At 37.1% G+C, this 12,314-nt stretch overlaps 1 protein-coding gene across 4 annotated transcripts in view; it reads right to left on the minus strand.

The window, feature by feature from the left end:
- The window catches only part of DOCK4 (dedicator of cytokinesis 4), a 255,172-nt gene that overhangs the window by 15,474 nt on the left and 227,384 nt on the right, over positions 1 to 12,314 (minus strand). For all 4 annotated transcript variants that reach the window (XM_074903108.1, XM_074903107.1, XM_074903110.1 and 1 more), the window contains 5 exons: positions 9,035 to 9,176; positions 8,278 to 8,444; positions 6,942 to 7,028; positions 5,096 to 5,272; positions 1,578 to 1,661 (listed from right to left, as the gene is read on the minus strand). In XM_074903108.1, the coding sequence (XP_074759209.1) occupies positions 1,578 to 1,661; positions 5,096 to 5,272; positions 6,942 to 7,028; positions 8,278 to 8,444; positions 9,035 to 9,176 (657 nt within the window). The remainder of the gene's footprint in view (positions 1 to 1,577; positions 1,662 to 5,095; positions 5,273 to 6,941; positions 7,029 to 8,277; positions 8,445 to 9,034; positions 9,177 to 12,314) is intronic.

The following is a 12,314-nucleotide window of genomic DNA, read 5'->3' on the forward strand; positions in this document are numbered from 1 at the left end:
AACTCATATAAAAACCACTATGGATAACATAGTGAAAAATCTGGCTAAATGGTAACTTTATAAAGGAGCAGTTCTAAACCCTAAATAAAAGCCATTTTCTACAAGAACATCTATAAAAAGCATGAAACAACAGCAATGGCCACATCCATCAGAGACCCTGTAATATATTTTCAGTGAAGTTCATGGTTCCCTAGCCTACTCCAGCTCCCCAGAGGCTTCATCAAGTGGTGGCTTTACGTATATTCTTGATTCAAGGCATGACAGGCTTCAGAATAACATTGCTAAAACTCTAATCTTGCTCAAATTTGGTCACAGGCATTTAAAATACTGAATTGGTTACACGAGGAATCAGAAAAACTCAAATTTAAAAACAAAATAGCTACACTATGCTGTAATTATCTTTGGATGAGAGCTACTAGCTGATGTTTTCAGGCAGCCTGCGAGCGGGCACACAGCTGCACAGCGTCACTGACCCGAGGTCAGGACTGCAGCACACCCGTCCGCACACACACAGCCATCCCGGCCCTTCCGGCTGCTCCGCCTTTTCTGTTAAATTGTCTGGGTGTCAGAGAGGGTTTAACTGCTATCGTTTTTGTCATAGGAAGTTATTAACTCCAATTAATTGTAAGGGTTAGTGAGATTAACTATAGCTTGAAAACTCAAAGCTGCAATGTAAATTATCATGCATTATCTAAATGAAATTAAAGTGAGCTCAGTGAACCTATTCTGATTTATACTGTCTCAGGATCTGTCCTTTGGCTGATCTGACCAAAAGATATCACAACACTGACAAAAAAAGGAATTTACATCTTGCAAATTGCAATACTCTGACCTCTTTATTCCAAGTTGTTAATAATCTTGGAAATTTCAATATGCTGCATAGAATGAAGATAGGTAAATGTCAGTTATAAAAGGTGAAATTTGACCAAAATAATTTTTTTCAGGATTTCCAAATGGAGACACTTCATATTTGAGCCTGGTAGGTTCTTGTCTTATAAATAAATGAAGAAATAATACAAAAATCATAAAATGTGTAGAATACTCACCTGCTGAATTTAATCACTCTGTGTTTGTTTTACTGTCTACCAGTATACTTGGTCCATTATTACACATCTTCCACTGTAGTAAGATTTTTTGGGGTTTTTTGCTCTTATCCTAAAGCTTGTAGTGAAAATGTTTGTTCTGTAGTATCAGTAAAATATGTCATAAAAATATTTGCTGAAGCCATCACGTGTTTTAATGACATAATGTTTATTCAGTAGGAGTGGTTAAAATACATTGTGCAAATATCTGCAAATGAGCATCACAAGACAAAAACTTGCCTCTCATTCAATCTTTAATTTAGAATAGCTTGAAGTGATTAAGATGGTGATGAAAAGGACTGGCAAAAAAATATTAACATGACCCAGAAACCTGCTTGTATAGAAAGTTACTGTCTACTTGAAATCTAATTCAGAAAATAATAAAGACCACTTGCGGAATTATTAACCTCTGAAATTTTATATTGTATTTTGGGACACTTTCAGCTAGAACAGCTGAGCAGGTCACCTAGTCAGTCTTTTTTTTCCACACTTTACCTGCTCAAGCATCAGCTCTCTCAAGCGTGTGATCTTCTCTCCATCTTCTGGATGGTTCAAGATGTATTCTTTAACAAAGAATGCCTAAGTGGAATAAAATCACAAGGTGACATAAAGTAAGTAAAAACACATCATTTTTTTAAAAAAACAACTTTCTAGATTATATTTTTGAAACTAAAGCTTCTTTCTACTGTGATAGAGGATAATAAATGCTAAATAATTACTCACATATGCATTGGTGGTGAATAAGGGCAAATAAAATACAGCAACTTTTGAGTGGAATTTACCAGTTTTTCAATACCCTGGACAGATACTGAATTAAATTTGGAAGCCTGCAAAGCACAGTTGAAGCCAAACACAGGTCATCTGAACTAAGTATCTCTTCCCCATTAACTGTGACACAGGAGTTTCAAATAATTACAAAGAGTTAGATTTTCAACACTGATTTTTAGCGACATTCGTGTCAAAAAGCCACAGTTTTTACTTCAGGAGCATCCAAACCAACATCCAGGTGTGTTCATGAGCTTACATGATTTTCTACCCCTTGTCCAGTGCTCAAATTGTACAAGCTATAGTACCTCAAAGTCATTTTACCCACCAGCAATGGCCTGGACATTGCTCTCCCCTGTTGTTCACTACTGCCTCTTTCTTAACATGGAAATTATCCTACCCTGCAAGGGGATTACATTGAGTTTACAACAATTCTTGATACTATTCCATAGAGAAAATGCCCAGCTGCTCATTTGAGAGATTGCTAGACCTTCTCAAAAATGCATGTCACAAAAACTGTACACGTACCTATACGTATTTACACATAGTTTTCTACCCATAGAGTTGAGAGGATAATAGTGGCTGCTCTGTGCTGTTTTCCTTTTGCACCTGTCTTAGCATTTCCCTCATATAATTCTTACAAGGTTCTCCATCCAACTTCAGCTCTTAAAATCTTTCCTATGGTAAATATGGGGAGCAGTGGAGCTGGAGGTAAACATACCCCTCCCTCTGATCCAGTTCCAAAATTTCATGCTATGACAACCCGTAGCAAGGAAGTGCTGAGACCTATCTAGAAAACGCTGATACTGTAATGAAGAATATTTAATATACATGGTTCCTTCACTGCAGATAAGCAGAATTATAAGAATTCATGTTTAAATTGTTAAAAGGAGCCCTCTCATACTTGCTAAAATCCAAAATCCCTAACTTCTGCCAGCTGAATTTTTTTTTCCCCACAGCTACAAGCTTAATGTTAATTCAATATCAAGCAGGTGGTGTCCCAGTGGTTTTGGGCTGAGATTTATACAGATCTGTAACATGAGTCAGAGATGTAATAATCTAACTTCAAACAAAATCACCAATGCTTTAGAGAAAAAAAAAAAGTCAGGATTTTACTAAATCCAATAACATTCTTGGAACCGGTGGATTCCATCATTTAATCATGAAAGTGCCTCTACTCTTCCAGCACATGTAAAGGAGCTAAAATAAATGTAAGTTATAGTACAAATTGCACTTCAAGAGGTGTTAGTGGCTGCAAAGCACACTCTTCAGGCATTTCCAACAGTGTTTAGAAAAATTAAAAAACCAACCACAGTGGCTCAGTCTCCAGCCATTTTTTAACACACATGAAGGTGCTGCAAAATAACTGTTACTTCTGTAGATTTTCCTGGAATCTGATCCTTTACTGAAACCAGTGAAAGCATAGCTTTAACACCTGCAATACTGGCCAAAGTGCTGAAAAATTAGAGACAGCTGCTTTTTATCCCACCAGGAGAGAAAGAACAGGAGAAAAAAAAAAAGAAGGGCAGAATCAAGAAGGCAGGAGCTGGCTGAAGGATGTAATTTGCTGAGTCTTCACACTTCTTAAACTTTGGAAGTTGCCTAAAGGAAATGAGGATATCTGTAAAGACACGGTCATGCTTACCTCAAGACCACATGCTCCAAGTCTGAGTTTTGAGCTTTGTACAGGACAGAAGGCAAAAGCGAAACAGATAGGTAGAGAAAAGCATTTACAGAGAGGAAAGCAAGGAAGGTAGAAGATAAGAAGTGGTAAAACAGCAGGAAGACATATAAAGATTGAAAAAGGAACATGCAAAGAGAATGAGGACAAAATAAAACAAAATTAAAAAATAAATCTCACAACTATTACTATCAGTTTTGGCATCTACAACCCAAATTGGTGAAAAGTCATATTTTAGATACATAGCAAGAGGGAGAGGACAGAAGGATCGAAACATGAAGACTTCTCTAGGAGATCAAGAATTGCAAATAAGAATAACAATGAGAAAGGAGCAAGCTAGAACCTTTATTAGGCTTGTGAAGAATGCAAAGCTATGCAGAGACACCAAGCTGGCTGACACTGCTAATTCAAACCAAACATAGCTCTGACATGACTGTATTTCTCCAGGGACTCCCTTTGTGGCGCTTCGCTATGCTAAACAGTTTTGTTGTTGTTTAAAGGCAGCTGGGAAACATTAAATGTGATACTGCTTTGCTTTATTCTCACAATTTTCATAATGTTGTAGTTTTGATGACAGATTCTTCTAACACTATAGCGGACTCAGTTTCTTGTAGTTTGATTTAGATGCTGTTTTATCAAATTTAGCACTGTTGAATGAACACAGAATCTTGCAGCCTTTGAGACAAGTGGGCAGAATGTTATTCAACTTGACATTTTCAATGGAAAAGGAACAACAAGAAGATTCAAGTATTTCATAAGAGTATTAGGAGAGAGAGGAAGATCAAGCTAGACTGAAAAAAAATTCCTCTTTTCTTTTTACCGCGGTTTCAAATTTTCACAGAACTTTGTGGAAATACAACATCCCAAACATATAAGGTTCTCCTAAGGTGATTCAGAGATCGCAATAATGAGGAATAACTTTTGGGAACAAATCCACCGTTAGACATTTATTAAATATATGTATTACATCTTACTAGACTTTTCCAGAAAATAGCTTTCCTTAAAAACTTGGAGAAGAGAAAGAAGGATCTAGAGCAATATGATTCTTCAAGATAATAAATTGCTTGTTAAGCATTTTATATAAATATATAAAAATTTCTTGTTAAGAATTTTGTCTGTATACATATGTATTACATATGTACATCTAAGAAATTTGTATGTATACATATATATCTATCAAAATTTGAACGTCGGCACAGAAAAGGCAATTTGCTGGTTGGCCAGAAGTAGCTCCTGACCTAGAAGGGCAAGGGGGAGGGAATATATTATTCTAATGTAGTTACAATTAACTATTTCATTAAAAATCCCCAAACAAACCACTAAAGAATGCAAGGTAATTGTGAATCAACTCATCACTAGAGTACTATCTGCAGCAAAACAGTTGTTTCAATAAAGCTATACATATTTAACATCATCTCACCCAAAACTGCAATATAATTGAAACTATTATTGATATAGTACTTTCTGTCCTCAATTCACACACAGGAGCTGCATCTGTACAGAGAAACACGTCAGTAAGAAACTGTCTTATGATAGATTTTTAATAAACAGAAAATAAATCGCTTACCTCTTGGTATCTAGCAACTCCACCATTAACTGCTGCATCAATGACCCCATTTAGACACATTGTGAGAGGGTTAATATTTTGCATCTGTCGAGTTTGACACTGACTAATCAGTGTTCTTAACTGCTGGTTCTTATTTTCTAAGACTTCAGTGGCATTCTCAAGAGGACTCATTTCCACCTGAAAGAGGAGTAAGTAACACTGGAAACATACTTCATCTTCAGGTGAAAGACGAAATACATTAAATGTAATTTTTTATTTCTTAAAAGAATGTTATTCTACATTCTAGAGTATTGGGGCAGAAAAAGTTCTTCTCACCTAGGCTACACTGAGTATACAGTCTGAGCACAGAGACAATTAATTTTATCATGTAATCAAGAAGCAAAACAAACAATTGTCCCTCTCTTGTAGATTCATTATCTGAGCTTGAGAGATTACTTGGCCCTTGCTGCAAAACACTCACACACTTCAGCCTGTGGTAGAACTCTTGGAATTCAGGGCTAAACTGTCCTTGGTAACTTTACCTAAATTGGGCTTGCAGTCATGGAGCGCTTCACCATGCTTAAGGGCACAGAGAAAAGCTTAAGTATGGGTGAGCTAGTTCCCCCACCCAAAGGGAAGTCAACAACTACACATTATGGATGAGAAATTTGAATGTAAGCTTTGAGGTAAGATGATAATCAAGTTAAGTCCTTGAGTGGGATGTGCTCATCCTCTTTAGAGGGTAAGGAAGCTTTTCTCACAGGTAGCATGAACTGCAGGAAAAGCAAAAAGCTAAGTGATGGGAAGAGTACAGGCCTGCACTTGCTATACTTTACCAAAACATACAAGCACAAATCTGAGTCATGATCTGTACACGTCCAGGAAAAATCATTGCAGTTAACTTTTGGAAATGGTGACTATAATGGTAACATGATAGTAAACTGAGGATCTTCATATTAGGAGTCATATTAATGTAGTAAGGACTCAGTAGGAGTCAACTAACAAAATTTCTCATATAATACACTTTTTTTTATTTTTACTAAATTCCATTTTTGGTTTTCTACAAGACGATATCAGGATGGTGAACAAATGACATTTTGTTGCTATTATAAAAGAAAAACACAATAGAGATTTAGAGAATATCAGCTGTACAATGGAATCCCTATATTTAATGGGACTATTGTAAGACTATCTTTACAGGAAGGAAGTAATTATACTCCTAGGCTCAACAACTGACCAGTAATATTTAGAGATCTTTATATGAGAAGCACTCCTCTGAATACATCTGAAACATATTTAAGAATTTTTAAAGAAATATAACAACAAGGAAGGAGAAGAAATTACGATGTGTCAGTAAAAGAATGCTACATTAGACCCCATTCCTACAGTTTCTGCGTAGGCATGCTTCCCTGCCCATGCTGAGAACTGGGAACTTCAATGGAGCAGAGAGACACACCCACCATGGCGTTTATTATAGTACAGGAACTTGAAGAATGTTTACTTTTCAAGAATACTGAAAGATATGTTAACCTACAGATATTTTAAGTATTAAATGTTACATCATGCTGAGTTTTAAGAGGTAATTTGCTGACAAAATGTTGCCTTTGGCTACCCATTGTTGTTCTCAACTTCTTTTTTCCTCAACTGTTTAAATGAATCATAAGGGTGGTTCTTAATAATACTTTTCAAGATAAGAGAAACCAGACAACTCAAAATACTTTGTAAATAATTTTGTTGTAGCCAGCTTGAAAACCTGCTCGAAGAAATTAGATATAGGTAATAAATCTTAAAGTAGTTCATCAAATAACATATGATTAAGGAAGTAAATGAGCCCACAATAAGTTGTTGCCATCAGTCTCATACTCACTACTTCACGTTTTTCCACTTCAAACCAACGAGATATTCCAGGTAAACTCTGCACCAAGATCAGTGTGGTTCTCTCCACCCACAGACTCTACAATACACAAAACCAAATTATTTCTCTAATTGGCATCTATATTTTTCTTAATGATTCCCTTAATGATTATGAATACCTTCATTTAATACATAATACATTAGAAAAAAAGAGTACTGACATCCAAATTTCTACTGAAATGTCTATCCAAGAAGCCTGTGACATTCACTTTTCTCCTGACTTTCTAGGACCTACTACTAAGCAGTAATTTCTGCTGATTCTTCACTCTGAAACATGGTATTAGTCTATGTTGTCCCCTAGTCGCCAAAAGTCACTCACAACTAAATTAGCATTTTAATATTTCCTTTCTGAGATAACATCTGAGAAGAGGGAGAGTTCAGAAGCAGAACAATTTACAGAACATACAGAGTGACCAGCTTTCCTCTGTGAAGTCCTATTTGAGATACTCAAATGTACTACTGTTAAATACTTTGTGCAGGAGGTTTGTGAAGTGATAAATCAACATACAGGATAGTGCTTACACAAAATATATATAAGATGTACATGTAAGATAAAGCCCTAAGCTTTAATTGGAGGACAACAGGGACTTAATTTCACTATTTTATTACCATTACAGTTCTTTCTTCTAACTTTGTAATAAAATTATTATAGGATAATTCTCTTTGTCTGAATACCAGAATATATTCTGCATCAGGGTGCATTCTAGTGGGTAGAATGTAAGATGAATTTTCAGTGTGACATTTATACTAGGAGGAAGAGAAGTCATTTACATATTAGGGAAGGAACTATTGCTCTTTCCTTAGAGACAATCTCTAAGTTCAGAGGTAGTATTTAGTCTTGATATCACAGGAACAGAACATTATGCTGCAGTTTAGTCAAAACTGTCTCTCCCTTGCTCTAGGGAGAAATAACTTTTGGCAATCCTATCCATACCCCATATCATCTACTTAACAATGTTTTCCTATCTGCCTTATAAACTTCTCTGGAGGCTGCTCTGCTGCCTCTGCCTTCTGGGTATCACTGATGAAAAAAAGAATTTTTTTCTTTCTTATTCCCATACAAGATGACTTTCCCACCTCCCATATATTTTTCATATTATTTTAATTAAAATGAGAAGTGAAATAGTCAAACTTGAGCTACCATCTCCTCTAGAGAATTTGTTATACCATGCTCGGTTGAATAACAGACCTGTAGACATATACCATTCTTGGTTGAATAACACAACTATCGCTGATGTTACAAATAAATTCATAGGTCCAGTAGTTCAGGAAAAGGCATGGTACTTTACCTTGAATTCATTTTCCTTGTCCTTGGTCCCTTTGTGAAAAGGCCTGTCATATCGAAATCGCCAGATGTGATTTACTTTGTAAAAGCTCTTGATGTTATCTGGAATGCCATCTCTCTGCAGGACTTCCTGGTTTTCTGGAATTGGTGTCACTGCATAAATCTGCAAATCTATATGTAAAGAGTTAAGGCTATTCCACTTCATTCAAATTAGCAAAGCATATTGACTCCTGAAGCATCTCAGAAGAAAAGGTCTTTAAAAAGTGTGTATCGTGACATGCTTCTAGACTATTAAGGGCTTGGGAAAGTAACCTGAGAGATTTCTTTTTGTTAAAAAATTCATATTTATTTCTGAAATAGAACTACCTACATGGAATACTACATGGAGTAAAGAGGGTCAATTAAATATATTCTTACACACACTATGTCACGTCATGCTAACATTATGTTGTATTGTAAGAACTTTAATTACTGTAACTGGAATTGATACACCGTTATCACAGCAGTGATAGTTCTACAAGTATTTTTGGCTAAAGAAAGAATCTTAATAACCTGTCAAGGAATTTTTAAATAAAACCAACAATTAAACAAAAAAAATTGAAACATAATAGGGCAGCTGGGTCAAATTGCAGAGGAATTCTCACCTACCATTTATTTCAGTAGAGGCACATTGTGATTGAAATTGGCTATAGATGTACCTACATCTTTTAAAAGCATGAAAGACGTAACTGCAGTGTATGGGTTTGTGATTATGTGGATACACTGTGCTTCTGCCTGAAAGATGGTCTCATCTGGCTGATTAGCATGTTGCATAGCAATGGCATGTGGGAACTCATTCAACATTCGCTGCTGGAAGGCTTCCAGCCTTTCATAGTCATGTCCTCGGCAAACAAATTCCTTATTCTGAGCAGAATGAGAAAGAAAAAAAAACAACCCAAGAGCAAGTTATGTGAGAATAATTGGGTATCATTAGATAGATCCAAACACACACTCTGAAATATAACACTTTTTGGGCAATTTTTACAGCCTTTTAAGGAGGAAAAAATAAGAAACAAAAAGCAAGAATGAAAATAAGAAATCTAGAAAGAACAGGTACTTAGAAGAAGGAAATTTTACCATATAAAATATGTTTTATTCAAAAGTCTGGAAAATTGAATTATTATACTTAAGATTGTAATAAAAATCTGAAGGGAGAAATTGTTTTATTGGATTCAGGTATGGAACTAACATAACATATCAGATTGTATAAAATATGTAACAAAAACATAATGCGACAGACAGTTGAGACAATGAAATGGGCTGAAAGTCCTTTCCATGAGGAACTAGGAAACTTTCTTTTAAGTTAAACAATTCTGAAGAAAAACAATACATAAGAAAATCACAGAATCATTCGGGTTGGAAAAGACCCTTGGGATCATCGAGTCCAACCATCAGCCCTACTCTACAAGTTCTCCCCTACACCATATCCCCCAACATCTCATCTAAATGACCCTTAAACACATCCAGGGATGGTGACTCCACCACCTCCCTGGGCAGCCTATTCCACTGTCTGACCACTCTTTCTGTGAAAAATTTTTTCCTAATGTCCAGTCTAAACCTCCCCTGTTGCAGTTTAAAGCCATTCCCTCTTGTTCTGTCACTAATTCCCTGTGAGAAGAGACCAGCACCAACCTCTCTACAATGTCCTTTCAGGTAGTTGTAGAGAGTGACGAGGTCTCCCCTCAGCCTTCTCCTCCTCAAAATAAACAGTCCCAGCTCCTTCAATCGCTCCTCATAGGATTTATTCTCCAGGCCCTTCACCAGCTTCGTTGCCCTCCTCTGCACTCGCTCCAGCACCTCGATATCTCTCTCGTGTTGAGGTGCCTCAAACTGGACACAATACTCCAGGTGTGGCCTCACCAGTGCAGAGTACAGGGGGACTGTCACCTCCTGACTTCTGCTGGTCACACTATTTCTAATCCAAGCCAGGATGCCGTGGGCTTTCGTGGCCACCTGGGCACACTGCTGGCTCATGTTCAGCTGCTTGTCAATTAGAACCCCCAGAGCCTTCTCTTCCAGACAGCTCTCCAGCCACACCTCCCCAGGCCTGTAGCCATGCAGGGGGTTGTTGTAGCCCAAGTGCAGGACCTGGCACTTGGCCTTGTTGAAGCTCATCCCGTTAACGTTGGCCCACAGATCCAATCTATCCAAGTCTCTCTGTAGAGCCTCCCTATCCTCATGCAGATCGACACTCCCGCTTAACTTGGTGTCATCTGCAAACTTACTGATGATACACTCTATGTCCTTGTCAAGATCATGAATAAAGATGTTGAACAGAAATGGTCCCAACACCCAGCCCTGAGGAACACCACTTGTGACCAGCCACCAGCTGGATTTAGCTTCATTGACCACCACTCTCTGGGACCGTCCATCCAGCCAGGGCTTGATCCAGCAGACCGTTCGCTCATCCAGGCCATGAGCAGCCAGTTTTTCTATGAGAATTCTATGGGGAACTGCATGATAGGATGCATTAAATTTGTCTTTTCCTTTAAATGTTTATCAATTATCAGCCTGGTAAATTAAAATAGTTCAGTTTTTGTAATACGAATTTAAAGAATACTCCTGGCTCCAACATAATTTCTTTTACCTTGATTCCCACTATGAAGTTGCATCATTATTTTCCTGAGATTATGCAACATGAATACAGATAGATACATCCTACATTAAACATGAGGTGCCCAGATCTGAGTACCCATTGAAACTAGTCATTGACCGTGGTGGTGCTGAGGGCTTCCTGTAGCTTTGGACAGCACTTTTTGGTTTGATTCTGCTTGGACACAGGTTTGAAATATGGAAATACCTTAACCATTTTTCTAAAGACAGTATTAAATTAATTTAATTTTAAAACATACATTAGAAAATTCTAAAAAGTCATTACTAATGTGTTCTTCTTGAAACAGGTTTAGAGAGAAACACTTGTCCTTAGAGTATCTTGACAAAAGACAGGAAGCATTAAATTCTGAGAGCCTGGACTTTCATGAAAATCGCTACAAGAAACCAACTGCAATAGTGTTATTGTGCAAGTACAAATTAAGGCCTGAAAGCTTTATTCTGAAGCTTTATTCTTTATTCCTTCTATATAGCAAACACAACCAGGCTGTTTAAGAAAATTAAATCAAATGCAGTAAGTTCTGAGGTGTTCCTTGTTGGTGCTGCAAGCATAGATCTGTGCTTCATACATTTAACTTGCAAAATGCATAAATACTTCTTGGGCAGATGCATAAGCAGTGAAAGACTTATTTGTCTGGAAGTACTGCACTACTGCACAACTTTGCCCAGTACTCTTTATTTCATCAGTTGATGGATTTTTAGTAATTTAAAAATTAAATTCTCTCCAATTAACATTTTCAAATTTGTCTATACAGATGTTATATTCAGAGGACTACTGGGTAATATAAAAAACTATGTGCCCATCAGACTCTTTCTGTGCACTGATTTTGAAGGAGAGAGTTTCATGTGCTATTTACCATTTACCATAGACAAAGAAAAATCAGGTTTTTTAGGCCTCCACCATACCAAGGAGGTTCCCTTGTCACTTATTTGAATTATCATAGGAAGAAGATTGGATTACAATTGCAGTGGCTCCATGAATAAGATGGATTCTGTTCTCTTCCCAGGGTGATAGTCAGTGCAGCTAAAGCACTGCAGACTGTGGAGGAGTGGAACAGGGTAAACACGACTAGCATTTGCAAGGACACTTCAGTAACGTCTGAATCAAAGATTAATGTTCAAGAGTAACTTTATGTATCTTGTCAGCTTTAGTACCTTGATAATCAATGAAACTCAGCATGTTGAATTTTTAAGTCATCTCAAAAACAACGGAACTTGGGAATGTAATTACTGAAATCCTATATTACTCATTGTCCCACTGCCAAGGGATACCTTGTCTGACAGCCACCTTCTGAGCAGCCACCAGCAGAAAAGAACAGAATAAAGGGAACAAACTACAGTGAAAAGATGATGTTGGTCTGTGGAACAGTAGGGTGCATGGTTTCCAACATA

Source organism: Athene noctua, chromosome 3 (genome assembly GCF_965140245.1).
Source record: "Athene noctua chromosome 3, bAthNoc1.hap1.1, whole genome shotgun sequence".
Lineage (NCBI taxonomy): Eukaryota > Metazoa > Chordata > Aves > Strigiformes > Strigidae > Athene > Athene noctua.